The 27,437-nt window shown below is 41.0% G+C and overlaps 1 protein-coding gene across 1 annotated transcript in view; it reads right to left on the bottom strand.

The window, feature by feature from the left end:
- LOC103749862 (carboxylesterase 1E-like) overlaps nucleotides 1–18,016 on the bottom strand; it is a 30,148-nt gene extending 12,132 nt beyond the window's left edge. Inside the window, 5 exon segments of the mRNA XM_008852756.2 lie at nucleotides 1,824–1,977; nucleotides 2,240–2,373; nucleotides 6,179–6,323; nucleotides 13,674–13,878; nucleotides 17,965–18,016. Of these exon segments, the coding sequence (XP_008850978.1) occupies nucleotides 1,824–1,977; nucleotides 2,240–2,373; nucleotides 6,179–6,323; nucleotides 13,674–13,878; nucleotides 17,965–18,016 (690 nt within the window).
- Nucleotides 18,017–27,437: the final 9,421 nt, after the last annotated feature.

Raw genomic sequence — 27,437 nt, 5'->3', positions numbered from 1 at the left:
ACTCCAAGATCTTAATATTAAGATACTGAGTAAATAATTTCTCAGTCTTAATGTGGCATACTGTGTAATTATAAATGACAATGCTATGTGAGTGTTTAATGTGTAGAAAGATATTTATGTAACACTGTGAGAAAAGCAACATAATTAGATTGCAGGGGGTCAGAGGATGAATGGAGACATGATAAACAGATGATGATATATGAATGGATAGATTATAGATAGATCAATAGATAGATGGTAGATGGACAGATGATAGGTAGAAGACAGATAGACATACAGATACATTGATTGGTTGATGATCAGTGGTTGCATATACAAATGATACATGCATAGATATATCATAGATGCACAGATGTATCAATTGATTGGTTAACTGGTTGATTGATAGATGCACAAATAGACTATAAATAGAAAGATAGATAGATGATAGATAGATGATAGATAGATAGATAGATAGATAGATAGACAGATGTAAATAGACAGATACCTCTGCTCAACTATGAGTTAGCTGTGGAGTTCCTTACTGCCCCCCCAAATTTCTATATCTCATCTTAGATTTTTCTCTAATTTCCATTTCTCACATGAGCAAGACATTGTCACCTCCATGTGTTTGTATCCCACATCCTCAACAGGTGTTGCCCATCTCACTTCTATCCATCCTTCCTCTCATCCACCTCTCAAACAGAACTCATCCCTCTGCTCCCAAGTATGCTACCTACTCTCTTGTATATGGACAAGTCATAAGACCACTTAAAATGAAGATCCTGCTGGCTCTCAGCATTTGAGTCCCTCTTTAAAAAGTTTTTGGGGAACGGCTGGGGGTGCCAACAACACAGCAGGCAGTAGCAGGGATATCAGAGTATAAGGGCTCTAGAGGGGGGAGGGAGGCTATGGGAGGGTGCTATCTGGGAAGTGGGCATAAAAAAAATAAATAATTTTTTTTAATTAAAAAAATTTTTTTAAGTTTTTGGATTGAGCTTTTGTACATTTCATGCATTCTTAATCAAATTCAGAATCCCTCCCCCATCCATGCCCTCCCCACACCCCCACCAGACCTCATGTGTTCCACCATACATGTTAAATCCTATTCAGTTAAGCATTTGCACCCAGATGTTCTTCGGTGCAAATTCATCCACTGGAGTCTAGTCAGCTAGAGAGCTTAAGGAAAGTCTACTCTCCCTCACCTACTAGTAATCAGTTTCCAACAGTTCCCAGACTACGGCCAGCCCACCACCCATTTTCCTCACTCCACTCTGGGTCCTGGTCTGATTGAGTTGACACGGGTCCTGTGCTCAACGCCATCGTTGCCACAAGTTCACGAGTGCAAGCTTCCAGTAGCCTGAAAGCCTGTTTCCCTATGTTCACGGACCAACCTTGGCTCTCGCAATCTTTCTGCTCCCTCTTCTACAATGGTCTCTGGGCTCTGGGTGGATGAGGTTTAATACAGGAGTCCTATCCAAGGACACACATGCTGCAGTCTCTTGTTCTCTAAAACTTAGCCTGTTGTGGCTTAATATGTAGGCCTTTCTTGAATCCTAACAATTGTCTCTATTTGTAGTTTAGACTCAACTGTATTTCTCAAGAGAAGCAAGTTAAGTCTTCAGGCCAAATGATGAACTAAGGGAAGGAGAGCGCCACCAAGTGGGAAGACTAGGAATGTTACTGCTCCAATCTTTAACTTGAGATTTCTATAGCTCTGGAACACAAAGTTAAGACCACCTGAACCAGATATGGAAAGCAAAGATGCCTATGGTCTGATGGGATGTTCTCTAAGAGCAGCCACGTGAAACCTAATTATGGGGTCTGGTGCCAGTAACACTTACAAGAACAGAGACACTTTCGCTTCCTGCTGACTCTCCGAAGACGGTCACAGAGCTTGGGTTCCCTCCAAAGTTGGCAATGTTGTCCTGGACCCAGCGCAATGCAGCCACCTGGTCCAAGTGACCCCAGTTCCCCAAACTGTGTTCATCCCCTGTGCTGCAAAAGAACGCATGGGAACATAAATATAATGGCAGGGTTCTCAGGACCACAGATTCAATATCTGTTCCTCCACTCTGACACGTTGCAACCTAGGGCTCTTCAGCACCCAACTCGGATGAAATGGCTCAGACTTGAACTTTGAATCACCAAACTGTATTCTAAATAAATGGTTCCTTATCATTGACCAGTTTCAGGTAGATTGCTATAAAAATAGACCAATACAAGGCCTAACATGTAGAAAAGAGGTTCAAAACCCTACCTGAAAAATCCCCAAATGCCCAGGCGGTATTGAATGGTCACCACCACCACATTTTCATAGGCAGAGAGAGCCATTCCATCATAGGTTGATGCCCCACCCAACACGAGTCCACCTCCATGGATCCACACCATCACCTGGATGGGAAGAACCATATGGTCATAGGAAGCAGAATTGGGAAGAAACTCTGAAGTTATCTTGTTTCACTCTCTTGGCCTGACCCTGATTTGGGAGGCTACCATCTATAAGTCCCAGTAGTGCACAGCTGGCTGTGAAAAGCAGTCTCTCCTCTCCATTTATCCTAAGACCCAGGAGGTCATCACAATTGTCATCCCCCTCTTATCTCTACAGACCCCTCTTTGAGATTGTTTCAGGTCTTTTTAAAAATTTGTTTTCATTGAATTTTTGTGTATTTCACACAGAGTATCTCAAACAATCTTAATCATCTTCATACCTTGTCCCCACTGGCATTCTCCCATAGTCCTCCCACTGGAGCCCATATACTCTGTCATCCTTGTTTAGTCCCACTGTGTCAAATCAGTGAGGTCTAGTCAGCCTACCTAGAGTCTTGTTTTAGGAAGATCAGCTCTTCCTCACCTAGCAGTGATTGGTTGCCAATATTTCTTCAGCTAAGATTAGGGTCTGCTGTTCATTTCCCCAGTTCTATGCTGGGTTTTTGTCTGCCTGAGTTTGCATGGGACTTGTATATGCTGACACGATTGCCATAGAATCATAGGAACAGGCTCCCAGGAGCTTGTAGGGCTCTATTTCCATATGGTCATGCACCTCCTCCATGGCTCTTACAATCTTTCCACCCCCTCTTCCACAATGGTCCCTGAGTCATGGGTAGGTGAAGTTTAATATAGGGGTCCTGTCCAAGGACCAGTATTCTACAGACTCATAATCTCTACACTTTGGCCGTTTGTGACCTTTTCTGTTCATGGCCCCCTGCTTCATGAGGGATCTTCATTAATGAGAATTGAGAGATTCATTAGTGTCTTCTTCTTTACCCCTGTTCTATGTTCCTTGTGTCTTAGGTATAGAGGTTACATTGTAGATGTGTCACTTAGGCCTGGGCAATTCATAGATAATGTCTGTGTGTGACCAGTTGTGGTATTTAGTAATAGTCTCTGACTCTTGGAAAATGGGCTTCTTTGATGAGTGGTGACTGCAATATTTTTCTGTAAATACAAAGATATATATTTTGCACATAGTAAGAAATTGTATTAGTCTAGGGATGTGACAGTCTTGTGCTTTTCTCTAAGATCTATGACTACTCCAGTCATCTGTAATTTAGTTATGTTTACAGAACCATACTTGAGGTTCCTCCCATTGACTGGGCTTTTAGTCCAATCAGGTAGCTGTTGATTGCCCCCAAGATAAAAGTGCCACTACTGCACCAATGTCCTTTGCTGTGCTGGCCATTGATGTGGTTATTTGGTCTTGAAGCTGGTGTTGGACCATTGATTGATGTTTTCTCTTGGCACCCTCATAGTGCTCTCTAAAGCCATGAGAGCTAGCCTCAGGGGGAGTGGTTTCGGGTCAGTTCCAGCTCTGTTACTCCAAATCCTGTGTCCGAAGTCTGTTCTGTCTTCAGTAGTTGGGTCTTACCTTCAAGTTCTTGGAAGCCATCATGGCTGTGGCAATAGCCTGTGTAATTTTAGGAGTCTCTTGGAACACCCTAGCCAACAACTCAAAGGAAGGTTTCTCCTGTCTGGCACTGTTTCTTGTTATGTAGCCTTTAGTTAGACACACGGACTCATGTAGAGACAATGTATATATGATTTGTCAGTAGGTTGTTGGACTAATATGGTTCCCTCTGGTTTTATAAAAGTAGCTAAGCATTATTTTCTCCCTCTCTAACCCTCCTGCCAACTGAAGCATCATCAGTGGAACAACCTAGGCTAAGGGCATTATATTCTCCACAACACTCCACCATCCCAGTGTCTGGTCCATTCAAGCAGGTGAAACGGACATTGTTCAAACTTTAGTTTCAGACCCATTAACTTTAATGTGTCCCACTGATTACCTCAAGACTCGCACACATCCTCAATGGAATCCCTTCCCAATGTGCCTTCACTCTGCTACCTCTGCACACTCAATCATCCCTACTTTGCTAAGCCTAGTTAACATCCACTTTCTCTAGGAAGTCTTCTGTCATTGATACAGTAAGGACTATAATAAGATGTGAGGCTGAAGGAGGATACATCAACCTCTAATTCTTGACTCCTGGATTTAAAGGGCTCACATTTTATAGAACTGAGAGAAGATAAAGTTACAATATTGTGCAACATTGCTAATAAAAATAACACCAACTATTCAGAAGGAATGGTCTTAGTACTTGAAATTGATTACTGTCCATAACATCAATACTAATATTGTCCAATTTGACAAGCAAAGATGAAAGCCTGAGATCCCATAGCTAATAAAAGGTAGAGGCAGGGCCTGACCCAGCCATCTGGCCCCAATGCCTGTCCGCTGAACTCTCATCCACTGAAGCCCCTGGCTGCTTGGGCAGAAATTAGATCCTTCTGCAACTCAGGCTAGTATGTCAGTGCTGCTGTTCTGTGCACTCAACCAGGATGGAGATACAGTTCCACAGCCATCGTGGAACATTCAGAGGACAATTCCTGTGTGAAGAAACAGAAGCTGAGAAGGTAACATATTGCTTGGTCTTTCAACAAGTGAAAAGAAGACCAAAGACGTAAACCCAGACTCTAAGATCTGTATCCATTGCTGGAGGGTCTTGTACTTCTAGGCTCAAAGAGATCCTATTTCTCCTTCCCCTGGGCTCCCTCCCACCTCAAAGGAGGGTCTGAGTCAAGTTCGTCTTAGAGTAAAGGCTAAGCTCAAGGGTTGGTAGGAATGACACGATGGAGATGTTATTAAGTATACATGTGTCCAAACTAGAGGCAAAGTCCTTGAAGGCTAAAATCCCAATAATGGTTCATGCTTCTCTTTCCCCTGACACTGAGTCTGTGTTTGGAGACATTGAATCCATAAAGGAAGATGAACAAAGGAGTGGGAATGAGATCTGTCCCCATCTCCTTGTACACTGCAAAGTGTGTATAGGATCAAAGGCTGTCCTCGCGATCATAGCCTCCGCCTTCACTGCTGAGTTTCATGCTTTGGAGACTGGGTGGGCGCTAACACTCTCTTGTTACACCTCAGTGATGACCTCTTCTGCAGAGCTCCACCCCAACTTATTGCCTGTAACTGGTGACCTGGCCTCATTTATGAGGGAAATGATTTACTGGGTCATCAGCATGTGCCAAAAGCAATTAGGGAGGGAACAGAGCTACAATAAAATGACAAATTTCTGGCAAAGGACAAGAAAAGTGCTTATGATATTATTCTAGATCCCTCCTTCCACCACTACCATGAGGCAGCAAGGGTTTTAACTTGGCAGTGAAAGCTGTCACAGATGCTGTAAGAAGAAAGGAAAAGATCATCTTTGATTATTAGTTCCTGTCTAGGAGCACAGGTGTGAAGATCAAAGACCCAAGTGCCAGTCCTGTCAGCCCTCCTGTACCCCACCCCTTCCCTTTCTAAGGTTCAGTATCTCTCTATACACAGAAAGAATTGGGTCGTTCAGTTTTCTCAAGACTCCTTTTGGTTCTAAATTTATTGGAAATTTTGTCTTTGGGATCAGATTCTTTATTTAGTAACTAAAAGTATCTTCTCCCCCTTTGTTTAGTATAAGAGAACTTGGAAAAATTAAGATGCACATTAAAGATGTACATCAATTCCACCAAAGTCTGATGTCTTTGGTGAACAATGAGGTAAGGAAAACATGCATTTCTTATGGAGAAAGGAAGTTCTGGATCCCTGACTCAGTCCTGCCCAGTGATGTCCCTGTGCCCAGCTATCCTCACCCACTTCTGATTGCACAGAGATCTGGAGTCTAACTCCTAAGTCTAGACCAGTGGTTTCCATGCTTACCGGAAGCCTGTTGTTCTTCGTCAAGTCAGCGGGAGTATAAATATTCAGGTACAGACAGTCTTCAGAAAACTCAAGATGAATTTTCTCCTTTCTATTGGTGAAGAGGTCATGGATCATCTGTCCTTCTGCTGCATCTTGGGAACACCTGGGAGGAGAAAAAAATACCTGATGTCCCCGCAAATGGAAACTAGAAATGTCACATGGGGCACAACTCTGCATTTGGATGTTTGAGCTTATAAATGGAACTGCTTTCACTGGACTGGAATCAGGTGTTATTGGTAGGAGGGCCTCTAGAGTTCCTGTTGGGAACCCTGGGACTCTTGAGTCTCCCAACCCAGAAGATGAAGATGAACTTGAAACCAGATCCTTTCCCAAAGCTATTGAGTTTCTGACTTGTTCTGGGAGATGACAGGCCCTGCCCTACCTGTACAAGGCTTGCTTTGCTGGGCTTTGTACAGTGGACTACAGGGTGACCACGCTCTTCCATCAGGTCAACATGCTCTAGTCCTTGGGAGACTTCCATCAACAAGAAGAACTGCCTTCATTGACAGCACATTGCTTGTCATGGGTGACATCTTTGTGGGATACCTCAGAAGAATTACATTCTAGTCCTCCTTGAGCCATTTATGTGCTGGTAGCCCTGAGTGAGCTCCCTTTCTGCTCTGGGCCCCAAACCTCCAGGTCCCTCCAAGTCCATGTGAGGTGAGCACTATCTTTAAGAACTTTGCACAGCAGGCCTTTTACCATCCTCCTATTCCAATCACTGCAGTGTGCCCTGATTATAGATTTTAAAGTTGGAATATGGCATCGGACAGGCAGCAATTGCTGAATCCTCCGAGTATCTGGGACTGAGTTTAATTCTTCTTATGCAGTGACTCGTTTAAGCTTCAGATCAGCCCCACACTTGGATTCTACTTTTATCCTTAGTTTACAGACAAGGAAACAAAAGTCAGGCAGGTTTGAGAGGCTGCCCCAGATAACATAGCCAGGAGGACTCAAACTATGCAGTATTTACATCTCCAAGTAAATTATAAGCAACATTCTCAGATCCTAAAGGCAGTTGTGCTGCCCTCAGTTTGTAAAAGAGCCAACTGGGGCTATCAAGTCCCAAAATGACAAAGCTTTCAAGTGACTTAAGTAAAGCCACAAAAGATATTTCTGTTTCTATGCTGTGAAGACTTTCCTGTAACAACAAAAATAAGGGATATAATATTCATAAAAGTAATAATTCAAATACCAAGAGGGAAAAATTCAATTTCACTAGTATATAAATAAATACTAAGACATTGAATTACAGTTATTATTGTTGCAGTTATTATACCACTATAATAAGAGCCACAGATTAAATTTTTACTTTATTTTTATTTAAGTATATATTTGAGTGTCTATGAGTCTGTATACAAATGTGAACTGGTGCTCACGGAGTACAGAAGAGGGTGTTTGATGCCCTGGAGCTGGAGTTACAGAAAGTTGTGAGTCACCCAACAGGAGTGTTAGAAACTGACCTCTGGTCCACTGCTAGAGCAGCAAGTGCTCTTAAACACTGATCTGTCTCTCTAGCTTCCACAAATTAATCTTTAATAAGCATTGTGAAGTGTCTAATGAATGAATGTTCTCACATGTGCAAGAAAGGAGTGGACAAAGGTAGAATAGTGCTGGGAGGAAATTGAACAAAAGGCTTGTAACATTAGTTCAGAAATATGATTTCTGAGAACATACCTTAAAATAATCAAGAATATAAAAACAACTTATTGTCACAAAATTAGATACTAAGTAAATGAATTTTAGTTCTATAGTTAATCTCTTTCTGCTATTAAATGTCAGGCCATGCACTGACCCTTGGCTCCCACAACCTCATTCACCCTCCCAGATCCCCCACCCTGTCTCTCCTCCTAGTGTGGGCACTGGCCCATTTCTTCTCTTGGCACCTCAGACTTCTAGACTGCCCTCTTAGCCCAGACTCCCCACTGCTTCTTGATCCTTTGCACCCAGACCAATCTTATTCCTCAGTCTAGTCCCCTAGAGTCCTCAAGGTCTGTTCCTTTCTCCACCTCACCTTTGCGTACCTGGACAAGCCTTCATCCCTGGCCAGCCCAACCCCCAACTTCCTGAGACCAGCATCTTTCCAGGGTAAGTTCTACCAAACCCACTGTGCCTTGACTCCCACAATCTCATTCACTCTCCCAGCTCCCCCACCATGTCTCTCCTCCTAGAGTGGGCACTGGCTCATTACTTTTCTTGGCACCCTAGACCTCTGGACTACCTTTTGACCCCAGACCCCCCCCCACTGCTTCCTGATCCTTTGCACCCAATTCCTCAGTCTATTCCCTGGAGCCCCCAAAGCCTGTTCCCTCCCGACTAGCGTTGGCATACCTGAGATCAGCCTTCATCCCCGGCTGTCCCACCCTCAACCTGGATTCCTGAGACCAGCCTCCTTCCCTGACTGCCTAAGAATCCTGAATCCTACTTCTACCTAGCAATCCTCCCAAATTGTACTGTGCCTGCTAACTAGAGGGATCCAGACCCTAGGAGAAAGCCTGAGAGCACCTGATCCTCATCCGACTTGGGACTCTGTGGGGACTCTTGAGCAGCAGGATGAAAGCCATCTGGCCCCTCCAACATAAAATCAAAAGCGAGAACCTGAAGCCTAGACCAACCAGTTTTTCATGCCCAACAAGTAAACCACAAAAGCACATAAACTTTACAAAAAGAAGCAGACCTAAACCCAACAAAGGAAGGCTTGAATCTCACACAAGAATCAGAAACTACAAAAGAAATCCACGTCAAAGTCACAGTAAAAAAATAATAACATGAAAAAAACCAAATAATATAGCCCCACCAAGTACCAGCAGTCCTGTAGAAGAGTACAGAACCCCGTAGAGGTAACACAGGACATGTAATTCAAAAGAACAATTATAAACATGATAAAAATAATTCAGTGAATTTAAATAACACACAAAGAAAGCAAAGAACTGAAAGAAGCTAGGGATAAACTTCTGAATGAATTTGAAAAGAGTCAGAAATAGTGAAAAATACTCAGGCTGAAACACTCAATAAGCCAATTAGAAATGACAGGAGAAAGCCTCACCAATAGAATGAATGAAGTGGAAAACAGAATATCAAGACTGAAGATAAAGTGGGTGAATTAGACCACTCAAGCAAAGAGTATGAAAAATTTAAGAAAACACAAGGATGGAATATGCAGGAATTGTGTGACACCATAAAAAGACCAAACTTATGCATCATAGGCATAGAGGAAGGAGAAGAATCTCAGATAATAGTATGGACCAGATCCTCAACAGGACTGTAGAAGAAAATTTCCCAAAATTAAAGAAAGACATGTCCATACAAATACAAAAAGCACATAGAACACCAAATAGACAGGACCAGAAAAAACTCTCCATGGCACATCATAGTAAAAATATTAAATGTACAGAACAAAGAGAGAATACTGAAAGCTACAAAAGATATTCCAAGCAAGTCACATATGAAGGAAAACCCATTAGAATTACAGCTGACTTTCACTGCAAACTAGGAAAGCCAGAAGACCCTGGACCAAAGTATTCCCAGTTATAAATGGCCATAGATGCCAACCCAGATTACTTTACCCAGCCAAAACATCTATTATACTCAAAGAGGAAACTGAGGAATGGTTCGGGTGCTCCAATCACCCTGGCCAGGTGGTAAAAAGGCCAAAGGTCATTTATAACTGGGAATACTTTGGTCCAGGCTCTTCTGGCTTTTTTTTAAACAGGCTGAAAGAATTCATGTCCACAAAACCAGCCCTTCAGAGAGTTCTTGAAATAATACAAAAAGCTGAAGAAAGGAACGACTATGCCCAAGTGGTAACAGAAAGAAACTTAATGAAAGTATAACTGGAAAGGCACAGCTCCACCAAGAATGTGAACAGAAATCAAAATGACAGGATTCAATACACATCTTTCATTGATAACTTTAAATATCAATGGACTGAACTCTCCAGTCAAAAGACATAGAGTGGTTGAATGGATTAAGAAATAAAACCCATCTTTTTGTTGTCTGCAAGAAACACACCTCACTTTCAAGGACAGGCACCTTGAGAGGATGGAAAAAAATATTCCAAGCAAATGGGACTAAGAAAAAAGCAGGAGTTGTAGTTCTAATATCTGAGAAAATAGACATCAAACTAAAACTAATCAGAAGAGATCTTGATCAAAGGAACAATCAATCAAGAAGATATTACAATCATATATATATATTCACCATACTCTGGTGCACTCAACTTCATAAACAGTACTACAGGACTTTAAGACCCAGATTAATCCAAGCTCATTAATAGTAGGGGACCTCAGTACTCCCATTGTCTCTATTAGATAGGTCAACAAGACAGAGAATTAACAGAGAGACTTCTGAATTAAATACCATATATCAAATGGACCTAACAGACATCTACCAAATATTCCATGCAAGCAACAAAGAATATACTTTCTATTCAGCACCCCATGGAACGGTCTCTAAAATCGACCACATACTGGGGTACAAAACAAACCTCAACAAATACAAAAAGATTGAAATAATTGCATGCATTCTATCAGACCACAATACAATAAAGCTCAAAATCAACACCGGGAGAATCACTAGTCACCACATGAACACATGGAGATTAAACAACACTCCTGAATGATGAATCGGTCAAAAGAGAACTTAAGAAATATCCTGGAACCTGGAACTAAATGAAAAGGACAATACAACACAACAAAACCTCTGGGACACATTGAAAACAGTCTTTAGAGGGAAGTTTATAGGTCTACGTGCCTACATTTAAAAATCAGAAAGAACACAAATAAATGACTTAACATTGCAACTCAAGACACTTGAAAAGCAACAACAAATGAAACCCAAACCCAGCAGAGAAGAAGAAATAACAAAAATCAGATCAGAAATTAATGAAATAGAAACAAAGAAAACAATACAAAGAATCAACGAATCCAAGAGCCTGTTCTTTGAAAAGATAAGCAAGATTAACAGACCCTTCTCCCAGTTAACCAAAAGAAGGATAGAATACCTCCAAATCAACAAAATCAAAGATGAAAGGGAAAACATCACAACGGACACCAAAAAGATTCAGAAAATTATAAGGGAATACTTTAAAAACCTATATGCTACTAAATTTGAAAACCTAAAAGAAATGAAACGGTATCTAAAAGCATAAGAACCACAAAAACTAAACCAAGAAGAGATCAACAGCTTAAACAAACCCTTAATACATAAGGAAATTGAAACAGTTTTACAAAACCTCCCAACTGAAAAAAGCCCAAGACTAGATGGATTTCCAGCAGAATTCTACCAGACATTTAAAGAAGATCTATACCCAACACTACTTAACTTACTCAAAAAGATAGAAATGGAGGGAGAACTTCCAAATTCCTTCTATGAAACCAGCATCACTCTAATACCAAAACCATGTAAAGATACAACCAAAAAAGAAAACTATAGACCCATATATCCTTAATGAACATAGATGCAAAAATTCTCAACAAATTACTTGCAAACCACATACAGATACACATAAAAAAGATAATCCACCATGATCAAGTTGGCTTTATCCCAGAGATGCAGGGATGGTTCAATACACGTGAGTCAATAAACATAAATCATATAAATGGACTCAAAGACAAGAACCACATGGTCATCTCAATAGATGCAGAGAAGGCCTTTGACAAAATTCAGCAGGCATTTATGTTCAAAGTCCTAGAGGGAATTGGACTGGAGGGAACATATCTCAACATAATTAAAGCCATATACAACAAACCCACAGCCAACATCATTCTAAATGAAGAAAAAGTTGAAGCGCTCCCATTAAAATCAGGAACCAGACAAGGCTGCCCCATCTCCACTCCTTTGGGGGGGGGAGCGGTTTATTAGACTTATATCTCACAGGTCACAGTTCATCAGGGAGCCCAAGGTAGGGACTCAGGGCAGGAACCTGCAGGAAGGTGCTGGAGCACAGGCCATGGAGGAATGCTGCTTACTGGCTTGCTCCCCTGGCCCCTGTTCAGTTGCTTATGCAACACAGGCCCACCTGCCCAGGGGTGGCACCACCCACAGTGGGCTGGACCCTCCCACATCCTTTTTAACACAGGGTTTGAAACTCTTGAAAGAGCAATAAGACAAGAGAAGGAAATTAAAGGAGTAATGAATGGAAAAGAAGAGATGAAAATATTCCTTTTTGCAGATGATATATCTAAGACAAGCCAAAAATTCCACCAGAAAACTCCTGGAAATGATTAACACTTTCAGTGAAGTGGCAGGTTACAAAATTAATCTACAAAAGTCTGTAGCCTTTCTATATACCAATAACAAGCAATCAAAGAAAGAGTACATGGAACTACTTCCTTTCACAATAGCTTCAAAAAAACAAAATATCTCAGAATAAATCTGACCAAAGACATTAAAGACCTCTACAATGAAAATTTAAATTTTTAAAGAGATTGAGGAAGACATCAGAAGATGGAAGGACCTCCCATGCTCATGGTTTGGAAGTATTAATACTGTGAAAATGACCATCCTACCAAAAGCCATTTATAGATTCATTGCAATACTAATCAAACTCTCCTTAGTGAAGAAGCGAGATGATGATGACACCAGTTACCCAGGCAGCCACCCAAGCTCTTTGCATGTCTGATCCATTTTCAGAGGAGGAAGTAAACAGCTAAACGACTAGAAACCAGGACTGGTGTTGTTAACAGCAATAATCTCTGGGTAGAAGAATTGGATATGATTTCATTTTTCTTATTTTTGCTCTGGAACATTTCCTAACTTTTCTGCAATGGTGTGTGTGGTGTGTGTGTGTGTGTGTGTGTGTGTGTGTGTGTGTGTGTGTATTTGCTATCATAATGTAAAAACAATTTTTATAAAAAGAAAAAAGGAAAGAAGGCATTCAGAGGTGCATTGCTCAGGTTTCCCTTTTTCTGAAGGTGAATAATGACTGAACTGACATTTGTAGGTGTCCCAGTTTTTGGGGGGGTGGCTATGAAGCCATATTGGACCTTTGGCCTTTATACTACCTGGCCAGGGTGATTGGAGCACCCGAACCATTGCTCAGTTTGTGAATGGGCAGCTAGACACAGCAAGGAGTGAGATGTGCCCCATTCCATTACCAACCAAGCTTCAACACTGAGACTAGACAGCACCATCTTCTCACTTATCAAATTCTATCATAGTACACAACTCACTGCTAAGTTCTGTGTTTTCTCTTGTCTCTCTCCCATGCCATAGCACAATTCAATAATGATAAGAATTATAGTTTTCTCACTAATAGATCCTCATACCTATAGCATGCCTGGATCATTACACATGTATTGAACAGAGGACTCTAGAAAGCTATGACAGTTCTGGAATGTTGCTAGAGTGTTCTTGAGAATTCCATAATAAAGTGTAGCTAATGCCTTGACTCCTTCATGCACCTCTCTGAGTCACACTTCCCAACCCACAGTATCCCACCTCAGTGTCTTACATGGGCGGGTAGAAGGTGGCGTTCTTCACGAAGCTCCATGGCTCTGCAGGCTGTGGTGGAGCAAACCTCAGGGATCCAAGAGGGGGCCTGGCAAAGGGGACGCCCAGGAAAATGGCCACAGGCTGTGGGAAGCCTTCTAGGCTGACGTACTTCCCCAGGACTTTGCCATGCACAGTGTTCACCACAGGTGGTGAGGATGGGTGTCCTGCTGGACCAACAGAGAAAACATAAATGCAACAGAGGGAGAAAAGTCAGTCCTGGATTCCAGGTAGGTTTTGCCATTTTTAGGATGTGATATTGAGTAAATCACTTGAGTTTTTGTAGGTCTCATTTGCTTCTGACATAAAATTAGTAAGTAGAAAACTCTCCTCATCTCAGAGCTCCAAATAAAAAGTGAGCTGGCATTGGAGGTAGAAAAACATCCAGCCAAGTCATTACAAAAAACTAGCTGGGAATGAACAAGACCTTTGGTTTCTCTCTTAGAATTCTCTCAAAACGAGTATTGAGTAAGGTCCTGGGTGGAGCTACATGCTAGAGGAGAGCGTAAACAAGAAACACCCCTTATCTCAGAACGATTGGCCACATGCTTTGATGGAAGAGTTTGTGTGGGAAAAGAATCAAGAAGGTGCCCCAGGAGTTGGAAGAAAGTCAGAAGCCTTTTGATTGGTGTCACCCCAGAAAAACCAGGACTTGCAGACAGGGGAGGGGTGAGAAAGTGAAGATGAAAGGGTAGGGGTGACTAAGCAAGAATAAGGAAAAGAAAGTAGTCCAGAGACAGAATAAAACAGGGCCTGGATGGGAAGGCCCAAAAGATCCTAGGGCGAGAGAGATAATCCTGGATGGCCAGGTGCAAGTCAGGGAGGGCACTGGATGCCCAGTGAAGACATTAAGTTTTATATCGTGGAGTAATAAGCAGCAGGAACAGTTTGGGCATCAAGGACACATGAGCTTCTAAAATGTTCTGGTGACCCAGAGGGGAGTCCAGATCCACTAACAGGGAGGGCAACTGGGTGTCAGACTCCTGTCTGACTCATTGTCTCCATTCTTGAAGAACAGATAATCTTTACTCACCTACTTCAGATTCATCATCTATCTATCCACTGTAGGACCCTCAGGAACCAGCCTGATCCTGCTTCAAGAGGCAGGAGGGCATTGACACACTTTTTCATCACCACACTGATGTCTTCCTGTTTGGTAATGGCCTTCTCAGCTTCCCTCCTAACATATGGTGCCTACCTTCTTGCCTTTGCATTGCTCGCCTTATGTACAGATAATATGGGCCAAAATCTCCAAAAAATGTTGATCAGAAAAGAAAATTCCAGATTTTGTCAACCAGACAAATAGCCATATACATATAGTGTACGTGTGTGATAGATAGATAGATGATAGACAGACAGATTGGAAAGGGAGTGGAAGAGAGACATGGGTAGAGGTAAAGGGGTGGAGATGTTGAATATACAGCGTATTCATATAAGACACTCTCAATAAATAAAAATTTAAATTTAAATATAGAAAGGCCAGACAACAAATATTTTTTCATTTTTCTTAAATTATTTATTTAATAACCACGTGATTAGAAGAAGCATTTCATTGCAGCTTTAACATATTCAGTAACACACTCCAGAGCAAGGATACATCTCTTTCAAAAGTGGCTGTAAATTTTTAGGTTCACATTTGAATTAATACAGTTATACAATACTGAACTCAGAATAAACCCTATAAGACATAAAATTGAATGAGGTTTTAACCTTTAAGAAAGATATCCATTTCATTTTAGAATATACTGTTTCATTCAGAAAAACTCATTCTTAATGCTACTAACAATTAGATGTTTGCACATGCATCTCTAATCTTTATGTATCTGATTATTACTAGTCACAGTCAGTTACTTTCCGAGATCCTTGGCACCTGAACATGGATATAAAATCATGAGGTAGATTTCAATGGTAATTTTTTCACCTCTACTAATTAACATGAAGCAGTTTTTTATGCTTATTCCTCGAATATAGCTCATTTGTGTGTGTGTGTGGTGTGTGTATTTTATATAGAACATCCCAAACAATCTTATTCATCTATATACCCACATCCCAAATGGCACCCTCACATAGCCACACACACACACACACACACACACACACACACACACATACACTGGAGCCCATATACTCTGTCATCCCTGTTACTGTCCACTGTGTCAGGCAACAAATATTTTAGTTCAAAGTCCATGTGGTCTCTGTCTCAACCACTCAGGAAGCATCTACCACCACTATATAAAGGGAAAGGCATGGATGAGCCCCAATAAAGCTTTATTTATAAAAAACATATGAAGAATGAGGATATGTTTCCTGCTTTGATGTGGCAATGGAAAGAAAGAAGACTGAAGAATGAATTAATAATACTGACTCCTTGTAAGATGGGAGCAGTGGGAAGTGACAAATCCAGGTAACAAGATGCCTCTAGCCAGGCAGGAGAGGTACTTGATAGGTACATGATTCCCAGCACGTAGAAGGACGGGGTAGGAAAATTACTTCAAATTCTGGGCCAGCTTGGGCTCCATAGTGAGACAACAAAAAGAAAAGCAAACGTCTCAGGCTGTGGTCATTTTGGTACCTAAAGGAGGTCAGTAAGAGGCAGGTAGAGACGTTCATGTGCACGTACACACTTAGCTTGACTACACCACAGGGTGTCATGTCAGAGAAAAGGAAAATCCAGTGATGAAAAACAGCCACAACTACCGCTGAGACTAAGGACAGCTACCTGAGTGGCAAGACAGGAGAAGGGCGCCCATCAAGAAGCCCCAGGAGTAGAAGTGGGGTTGGTGTAAGTGCCGAGTGTTTCAAAGAAGGAAAGTAAAGTAAAGACTGATTAGAAATCACTACTTATGACCTGCAGCAGCTCAGTGACTAACTTTCCCCCCATCACCCACAATAAAATGTGTTTGGATATACTGGGAAGGAGAAACAAGAATATTACCAACAGCAGTTATCACTTACATTATAGGGAATGCACACATATTGGATACCTACTGTATGCCAGAATCATCCCAGCTACTTTACATTATTCCTCACAAAAGTCTTTCTACATGACTTATTAGAGCCACTAAACAGATTTGGAAAAAAAAATGGGATTTGGAAGTATGGAGCTGCTAAAGATGGAACTAGGATGGCATTCCCAGGGTGACCAGCAGTGAAGGAAGGTTCCAGTCCAAATCTGTCTTCTTTCCTACTCTACCTTACACTCAGAACTCAGCCACAGGTCTGTCCCAGTGTCACGTGTCCACAGAGAAGATAAACTCCAGAAGGGGCGAGACTGTCAGGGCACTGGTAGCTGCACTGCCTTAGGGCTTGGGACCCAGAACTAGACCAGGACAGGATTCTTCATGTAACCTTGAAAGAGGTCCCTGTGAGTCTCAATTTCTCTACTGGTAAAATGTCACAGATATATGTTGAGATCTAATGCTATACTCTATATTAACCACGAATTCAATTTCTGTGTCTGTTGCTTTGACTTGTTGAGACCCAGCATGACCCTGTGGGAACATTCTCAGGGTCCATCGAATCCAGAATCGCCACTACTAATTGCTTTATCTAGATATCATAGCATGGACCACTGTCTATCTGCTGTCATAACCCAGAACTTTGCACCAAACAACTAAGACAAAAGTCCCTTGAAATTCTAAAATCTCTGTGCCTGCTTATACTGCTTCACCTCTTCCTTCAAGACAGACTCCAAAGAGGCCGCATGTTTCCAGTACCTGTGTCTCCTGACAGACCCTAATGTATCCCCTTTGCCCAGTACTCTGCCCCTTCTCTTGGGAACCATGAATAATAAATTTGTTTTCAATAATCACTGACCCCTGGTGTGTTCACGTAACCATACCTCAATTTTTCTATCTCCAGACTCCACTTTAAATAAACTCCTTTATTTATCCACCTGTTTCTCACACCTCTCAACCAGTCACTTCTCTAAGCACTTTAGAAAAAAATTAATCCTCCTTATAGTTCAGTGAAATAGGGAAACTGAGCTGTCCTAATTCTTCTTCTGTGAGTTGTGGGGTTATCTCACTGAGTTTCTGCACCTGTGTGCTGTTTGGTCTCAGAGTTGTTATCCTCTTCTGATCTCAGTGTGTCCCATCCCAGGGTTCCCACGGTCTGGGCCACTTCACAGGCAACTTCAAGTCTGGAGAATGAACACCTCTGCAGAACTGGATTTGTCTTCTCCTTGCTCTATAAGCATCTCTACCTACCTCTGTGTAGAATAAGTACTTTGAAAGGTATTTTAAAGGACTCACCCAAAACCATGCAGGCTAATAGAGACATCAGGAGCAGAGTACAGAGGCACATCATGAAAGAACAGACTTGCGGTCCAGTGACGTCTCAGACTCTTGTCTATAGCAGAAGGGAATGTGCTGGTCCTACCCATGTGCTGAAGATCCACCCAGAAATCCTGCCCACAAAGTTCGACTGTAAAATATAGGTTGACAGAAAGCCTCTCCCTCTCCTAACAAGACCCTAGGGCATTCCATGGGATCTCCAAGCCATGCCTCCTCACAGTTTACCCTGCTTCATCTGAATATTAACACACTTACAATTTGCCCTCTTTTATTTAATCAGTCAGTGTAATTCTCAGATTACAGATGGCCAGAGACTCAGCCAACAATTTCTTATATGGGCATTTCTCCTTGTAACACTATTACCTAAGTGTTCTGTGAGCTTACCAAAGACTGGCAGATACATTCAGGCAGGGTGAAGCTTTGGTCAGGGATCCTCACACAAATATGGAGATCCTGCTAATATGGTGATCAGAGCACAGCTCTCATCTTTCTAGGCTGGCATTCCCTGGAGTTTTAGGTTCTCCTGTTCAGTAGTAATCTTAAATTTTATCTAGCCTCCTTTTGATTCCTAAATTAGCCTATAAAATTCCTACCAAACAGCCCTGCCTGGTGCCACACCCATCAAAGCTCAGGGAACTCATTAGCTTCCACTGCAGGGATCTAGGTACAGAATGTTTTTACAGTAAATGAACTTAATTTCTCTAATTTTAAGCATTTACCAAAATAAGTGGCTCTTGATAGCCATTGTGAGTGCAAAGCTGATTCCAGGACACGGTCCCTCTTCTCAAGTACCCCTCTGAATAGTAAACAAAACTGATGTGACGATGGAGGGGGATTTCAGTTCATATGAACACTCCAAATTAGAGGGATAAAGTGTGCGAGTACACCTAGGAGAGACTCATTTGAAAAGTGCTGATGATGCAAAGAAGCTGTCCAAGTCATCTTTAATAATATTACAAAATGCCCTATAATAGGGATTTATTTAAATACATAGTTAAGCACATGCTACAGATTCACTCCAAGCAGTGATGAACTGCTCTGTGTACTGGCATAGAAATACAGACATGTCCTATTGTGACAGGCAAAGCACAAGCTGTAGATTATCATGGTTGCTTTGGGACACAGTTTACCAGTTTCTCTAAGAAGTCAAGACAGATTTCCCACAAAGCACAGAAGTTCCAATCCCAGGAATATAACCAAAATAATTGAAAACATGAGTCATACAAAAACTAATACACAAATATCACTGTTATTGATAAGAGCCAAAAGTGGAAATAGCCCAAATATCCTAATTAAACAAAGCTGTTTCCAAGCACTTAGGGATTCATGATTTAATAAATGAAGGGTAGTCTTTTAATATTGTTAAATATTACTTTTTTTTGGTCTTTTTGAGACAGGGTCTCCCTGTAGCCCCAGCTGTCCTGGAACTCACTATGTAGACCAGGCTGGCCTTGAACTCACAGAGATTTGCCTGACTCTGCCTCCCGAGTGCTGGGATTAAAGGCATGTGCCACCATGCTCGGCCTGAATATTACTTTTAAGACCAGCTTGCTGGTTTCTGGGGCTGAGGGAAAGAGGGATGAGGAACAGCTGCTCTGTGATCTGCAACAATGTTTTAAACATCCTTTGAGCAAGAACTAAATGTGGACATTTGAGTCATTACATGCTTCCAAGTAACCACCCTCAAAAACATGAAGTGCAAACAGTTTGAATTCAGTACTATAGAGAATTTTATCAGTTTGGTCTATAGTCCTTCATCTAAGCAGGTATGCAAATACTCCTTCAGTCTCTTTCAAAGAACTCAGAATAACAAGAGTAGAATAGACGCTGTCAGTAGCAGGCTGTCCTCCTGGGACCACACAAGCCCAGGACACTTGGGTGACCTCTGTCTGCCAGGAGCCCCCCTTCACTTTGGTGATTTCCCTAAAGTGGAACAGCACCATTGATTGCATGACAGATCACAGTTCTAGGAGACCCACGATCCTCCATCCCCTGGAATAACACTCAATGACTGGAGTTCAGGTATAAATACCTTAATTTCTCCAGCTGTCTGCTGAACTGACTTTGAAACATTCCTTCCCAGTGTTTTCACTCAGTCACCCATGGTACTAGTCGATGGCACACGATGGCACACTAAACCGTTCAACGGCTCTTTCTTTTCTCTACCTCAAAGTCTCATTCCTATCACTGTTCTTGCACATTCCAAAATAAAGTTATTGTACTTGAAAGCTTGTCTCAAGTCTGCTCTATAGGACACCCAAAGCAAGACAAAGGAGCCATGCACGGATAGTCCCTAGGTCATATCACCATGTGTTTATATGATTTGAGTTGTTGTACATGCCCAGCAATTCATATGTTGAAGCTCTACCCCGTCCTCTCACTGTGACTGTATTTGGATATATGCCCACTGAAATGTTAGAACAGAAAAAAAAAAGGCCATGATGGTGGGTAATAATCCAATCTGACGGATGTTATCATCAGAGTAATTTCAGACATACAATGTGACACCACCAGCACATGGACATAGAGCAAAAAAGCAAGAAGGGGACACCCTACCACAAACCAAAGAAGGTGGCCAGTGCGAAAACTAATCCTGCTGCAACTTGAACTTTGATTGACAACCTCTAGAAACAAAAGAAGTGAAGAAATGAGTGTTGTGGACTCTAGCCCCAGGCTGGCCGTACATTACTACGGCAGCCCAAGCAGAGTGACATATAAACCCAGCTAGGGGCTTTTCTTGTTGCCTAATGGAATCTAAGGCCTAGACATGAGCAGAGCCCTAACATGACGCAGCAACTCAATGTCAAATGAGTAACGATCTGTAGCCTCTGACTTTAACCCTATGTGGCTGGCAGCCACTTATCTTGCTTAGTGCACTAGGAAGATGACCTAACTAGCAGCCTTATCATAAGGCAAAATACTTGGACTTTGTACACAATCACAATGTCATTTCATTGGCCAAAGATAAGGAGAGAAGGGCTGAAGGATTTGAAAGGCACAGGAAAAAGCACAAATCTAGAAAGGGGTTATTTCTTCACCAGATCAGACCAAAGCTGATAAGAAGCAGTGTTTGGCAACCAGTACCCAGCAGCCTCCCATAACCCCAGAGAGACACTCACAGGTTCTTCCCAAAGACCACTGGTTTTACTGGAAATGAAACTCCTAAGACTCACAGCTCAAAAACAGATGTTAATTAACACTCATCGCAGACACTATAAGAAGGCATGGAGCCCTAAACTGAGGGTAAGGACTTAGTGATGGAACTAAAATCAATTCCTGGAGACAACCGACTCTGCCAAAGTCTGGCCTTGACTCTTACTTTTATCCAGGAAGGAAAATTGGTGCATCCACTGAAAAGTCCTCACCCTTCTCGACCCACATGGGACAATCTGAGTGGTCCTCCTAATTAGACAAGGCTGTTTCCAATTACTTAGTGTGTACACACACACACACACACACACACACACACACACACACACACACACCGGCCTGTTCTCACTAGGAAACTGACCTTTGAAACCTGGCAAACATCCCTGGCCATTTTATGAAGATTGTACAGCAATTTCCTAACAAATAAATCATAGAAGATAAGAATGAATAATAAATTCTCATGTCCAGTGTTCAATCACAAGAGCACTTGCGATAACAGAGAATTTGCTACACACAGACAGCCATGCCTAAAGCTTGCCTGTACATTGGTGTAGATTTCTTGCCTCATGGTGATTTTGCAGAAATGGTGGTTGAAGGTGTCGTGTTCCATGCCTCATACTAGATCTCAGAGAAGCTCACTCACAAAGTGTGATTTTTCCTGTGTCATTCTAGCTGTCGCTGACTTCTCTCTTCAAATGTCAGTTGCTTTATTTTATTGCTCTTCCCTTAAAGTACTGCCTAAACATTCCTATGTGGAACTACATGACCCAGAGAGAGAAATCCTAGGAAACTACTTGAAATTTTAAGAACTTTGGAGAATGTAGCAGCACAGGTGTCTCTGGATGATTCAAATTGACCCTAAAGGCCTTCCTATATTGATTAATTTATTCAGCTTAACAGAATATCCATTTTAGAATAGGCTTTAGTCCTGAGACTAATGAGGGGTAGGTTGTGATAGAGGGCACTGCATTGGGAGGCCCAAAACCATGAACACAGTGCACCACTGCAGAGTCTCTCTGGGAAGAGTTTACAGCAATGGTGATTCTGGATGAGGTGCTCATTCATGTGCTGTTTACCATGGCTCAACATGCATAAACTAAAATTACAAGACATTTTCTAATGTACCCCTGACATGTATGCTATGTTTGTGGAGCACTGATTTATCTAATACTGTTATTTATTCACATATATTTATTTTTTGAAATTTATAAATTATTCAGAATCAAGAGGAAACCCCCATGTAAAACACTAGAAATATAAAAATAAGATAAAGCCAAAAGGTCAGAAGCAAGGAATATTATATAGACTTTGACCTGCTCACAGGGGTGTCCAAAATGACTAACAAAACAGTGACTTAGCAGAAAGGTCACCACAACATACAGAGAATATTTCCTCAAGGATAACAGCCAGGCAACTGACTATTCCCCCTTGAACTGGAACCAAGATCATTCAGATCACTAACTTTTGAAGCCCAAGGATGTCTGTGCTTATATAATTCTTTGTTTTTACTCCTTTAAATGTTTCCTGTACCAGCCCCCTAAGATGCCCCTTGATTTCATGCCACAAGTTTTCTTCATTGTTGTGCTCCCTGCTTATGCCACATGATATCACTGTTCTTCTCCCCTCTTAATGTTTTATTAAAGCTTGACCCCCATATGAGCATATCAGCTGTTTTATTAGTATTATTCAAGTTTTTATTAGCATATATTAATTACACATAATAATTACCCTATGTGGCTGGGAGCCACTTACCTTGTTTAATGCAGTAGGAAAATGCCCTAACTAGCAGTCTTAAGCAAAGGATATTATACACATTGACCTGCTAACAGGGGTGTCCAAAATGACTAACAAAATAATAATAGGCTTTAGTATGATATTATCATACACATATATAATATGGCCTCCATGGTGATCTATAGGAAGTTAATAATTACTGGGAGGAAGAAGAGACACTTTCTTCAGTACTGTAGCTACTGGTAATCTTCCCATGTACTTGTAAATGTCCTTTCACCCACGTTCCTCTAAATAACTGTAATTAACTTCACCAAAAAATTTAAAAAAGGAATGAAAGTGGTTTTCTTTATATGAATTAGATCTCTTACTCTAATATGTTTGTTCAAAAGGAGTTTTTATAGCATGCCCACCAATGGGAGATTAACTATGTATTGAAATGCAATAAATTAAAGCTAAGCAAGTATAATGACTCACTACATTTTTTAAAAAAATTTGGCCTGTAAGGGAACTATCAAGGAGGAAGTTACTTACTGAGTCTTTTAGGTTGGCATCTTCATGAATAGACACAAACTAACTGATTTTGGGTATAAGCTTTCATGCATCTTGTCACATCAAGTATAGCCCAGAGGATCTCAGGTTTGAAATGGTAAAAGCAGATACTTCTGTCAACCTAATCCTTCTTGATGATGGGTGCTCACTGCCATGTACCAATAGTTTCATAAAATTTAGAAATATCACACAAGATGACCTCTTAAAATCAAATGTTCTGTCTTTTGTCAATCCTGCTCCCAATAAAGGACCCAGTAAATGAAAAGAGTTGATTAGACAAATGCATACAGGTTATAAGAACAGATGTTGCCAGTCCTGCTAGTAGTCACTGGACTCACCAGCTCTGCTGTCCAATATAGACCATTAAGTTAAGTTCTAAAGAGAAACAAATGCCTTTTTGTATTAATTATATTGGTAAATTGTCATGTGCTCTTTAAGCTCACCGAGAAGCTGACTCTGGAGATGGTATTAGCCCTCCCACTTCAGACTCAAGCCTATTATCTCAAGATGTGTTCTCCAAGACTCTTTTCCAGGTTCAGGCTGGCCCCTGGCCCTGTGATAAGAAAAAGGAGAACAGCAAAACAGCCTAAGAGTAAATGCACTGTGCAGTTGAGAATAGCTAAGGTGTAAAATAATTCCAACAGAGGGTATTACTGTCTATAGTAAAAGTAGCTAATGGGATTCTCTATTTGGTCACAATAATGAGGAAAGTCACTAACACAGACTAATGCATATGTATAATAAATACAAAGATAAACTTAACTACTTGATGAAAAAACAGGGTAAATTTTTAAAAAGAGGACAATTCACAGTCGATGGAGAGGACAGAGAGGATCTTCTACCTAGAATTCCTCAGTCAGTAACTAAAACATCACAGTTTTCCTGAATTAATTCTGCTGGAGGTATGAACATCAATTTGATAATGTCTAACTATGTACCAGTTACTTCTTGCTACCTAAAGCAAGGTTTTGCTAGACCACTCTCTACACTATAAAAGGTAGAAAAAGATTTTTAACTGTTTTGTGTTTTCTATAAGGTTTACCTGTAAACTTCTAAAGCACAGTGTGTACACAGGTAATATCGACTCAATACATTATCTTATGTGTGTAATTTAGATTCCACGTTCTTTTAATAAGATGATGCTGCACAACACTCTCATCTGAGTCAACTACCATCTTCATGACTTCAGCTGTGTCCACCAGCAAAAGACCATCAAAGTTGGGCTTGTTGACTTTTATATTTCTTCCCTTGAAAAAGGGGTAAGCAGGGTCATTGGAGCCTCACCTGAGTATCCAGTGGCTCTTCCCAGCCAACTTTATGTAATTTGGCCCCAATCACACATGATCTCCTGTATTTGGGGAGGACTAAAGTATATAATCAGAGGAAGGCTAGGAAAAGAAAACTTGATCCATACTGGGTTAAGACTTTCCAGTGTACATACTCTCAGGTCACTCATACACCTCAGCAACTCCTCAGTCATCTCTGTAACTAAGCTCAGTAAATTTATTGGTTTCCCAGGAAAGCGTTAATGTAATCAAACATTGGTTTGATACTAGAACCTTAGAAGGGCGTAAGCCTTGCTTATTATCCCCAGGAAAAGCATTCTCACAACAGATGAAAATCTTATTTGTTATTATGTCTCATGGTTATTAAGAAAGAAAATGGAAAGTTAAAAGATGTTAGAAGGATGAAAATTATGATGGCTGGATATTTCCAGATTAGACAGAAAAATAAGAATGCCTAAGCAAGTAATGGAGGTCTGTGCAGGTTTGATCCGATTTATCAAGGATGAAACAAAGATAATATATAGACAATCTTAAAATTCTAAGATCATATCTTAGTCAACTAGTTTAAGGATGTGTAGTCAAGGTTTACTTAAGAATGTTTGGTTTTTGCCCAAGCTTCATTTACATAGCATGTGGTAATTAAAAGTACCAGACTGGTGGAACTAACCTTATTGGATGTTTAACAGCCATACTTTGAGGCCTATACTAATCTGGTCAGAGGAACTTAAAGGACAGTTTTTGTGCCTTTCCCCCTAAGGTCAAGTAAGTTCCAGGGGACTTTGGAGTATCTCTCAAAATGTCCTGCAACTATGGTGAGTCACCCGTCCTCTTGTTCAAGGAGGCCATGGAGACACCACAAGGTAGACTTGAACCAGTGTCCAGTCAACAAAGAGGAGGGTCAACACAGAGGAAACATTTCCTCCATGCTTCCAAGTGAAGCCAGCCACGGTCAAGCAGGACCTTTGACTTATCTTCACATAGATGGAACTGGTAAAAGAAAGGAGCCAGGGGCTCCTCCCAAGCCCATGTGACCCCTGAGGAACAGATCCTCAAACGACCTTAAAAGTAAAAATAAATTGGCTTATTTGGGCCAACGATGTGGTCTTAAACACCCAAAAGAAAAGTATAACCAAAGATTAAAGTCTTCAGTATATTTCTTTAAGAGTTCAAGGGATTACACATCCCAGACATTAGGCTTAAGTTCTCATAAGATGTTATTTAGACAATTATCTGTCATTGATGAGTTTGTTCCTAATAAGACAATGCTACTCAGATGTAATACTTCAAATCTTGGTCTGCAATACTGTAATGCACACCTACACCTGAGGGAGACAGGCCACTATTGTTCTAAAATGATGGCTAAATTTGTTTTCTCCCACTATCTAGAAGCCTTTGAGAGGGAACTGACACTGATTCTAACCACTCCAACAGCTATCAAAATGCCTGAAAACAAATCCTGAGTTCACTCTCCAGTCCAGCCTTGGCAGCCAAGAGGAAAATGAGGAGGAACCCAGTGGATGGATACTTTTGGAAGCCCTCATCAAGAAATCCCAGTGGACTTTTATTTGGACACTTAAAATTTGCCCTGTTGTGGGCTTATACTGAGTTCAATATTGTATAAATGTATTAATTCAACTGTGAACCTAGAAACTTACAGCCACTTGTGAAAGAGATATATTCTTTCTCTGGAGTGTGTTACTGAATATGTTTATGTTAAAGCTGTAATGAAATGCTTCTTCTAATTATGTAGTTATAAAAATTTTGCTAATTATCTAATATTTCCAGACACTCTCACAGACAGAATTTTAATCAGTGGAGTAATGATAAATACATCTTGTTTTGCATATTTTATAATTAGCATCATTTGAAAAAGAAAATTCCAAACAAGATCTAGGATAACACAGTCTATCTTTCTCTCGCTCTCTCTGTCTCTCTCTCTTTCTCTCACTCTCTGTCTCTCTCTCTTTCTCTCACTCTCTCTGTCTCTCTCTCTTTCTCTCTCTCTCTCTCCCCCCCATGATACTTATTTATGTCCATACATCTGTATCTGTAGATACTGGTTTTCATTCGTGGTTCCTCATTCAGAACTCTGACCTATCTTGTCCCGTACTAGGTGCTGCAAAATAACTACTGCTGTTCACTTGTTGCTAGGGGAAATATCCCATATGTCAGGTGTCAGAAATGATGTGCATTGTCATCATACAATAGGAGAAACTGAGTCTGATCTGTTTTTTCCATCTATAGTTTCTCTCTCTCTCTTGCTTTCTCTCTCTCTCTCTTGATTTATCCCTTGTATACTTCAGATGAACTTAAATGTAACTTTAAGAGAGACTTAAGCTAAAATAATTTAGTTCAAAGGTGAGACTTCAATCCTATCCTACAGATCAAATTGTCAACACAATTTGAAGAAAAGGGAATGTTTCTAATCTCATATAATTTACTGCACAAAAGCAAGTGTCTTTTCTTACAGAAAATTCTCATTAAGATCCTCCTGGAACAGGGACCTCTGGTTGACTAGATTTACCAGAAGGGCAGATAGGGGGGAATGGATGGGGGTGCTGACAGCACAGTGGACAGTGGCAGGGATGGCAGAGTATGGAGGCTCTATTGGGAGAGGAAGGCTGTGTATCTGACGAGTTTATATTCATGCTCAGATGCCAAGAAACTCAGAAAGTAAGCGACTGTGACCAGTAATAGTCATATATATAGAGA

The sequence above is a fragment of the Nannospalax galili genome, unplaced genomic scaffold, assembly GCF_000622305.1.
Source record: "Nannospalax galili isolate Female #2095 unplaced genomic scaffold, S.galili_v1.0 scaffold1007, whole genome shotgun sequence".
NCBI classification, from domain to species: Eukaryota; Metazoa; Chordata; class Mammalia; order Rodentia; family Spalacidae; genus Nannospalax; species Nannospalax galili.
This window is presented reverse-complemented; position numbering and strand designations above follow the sequence as displayed.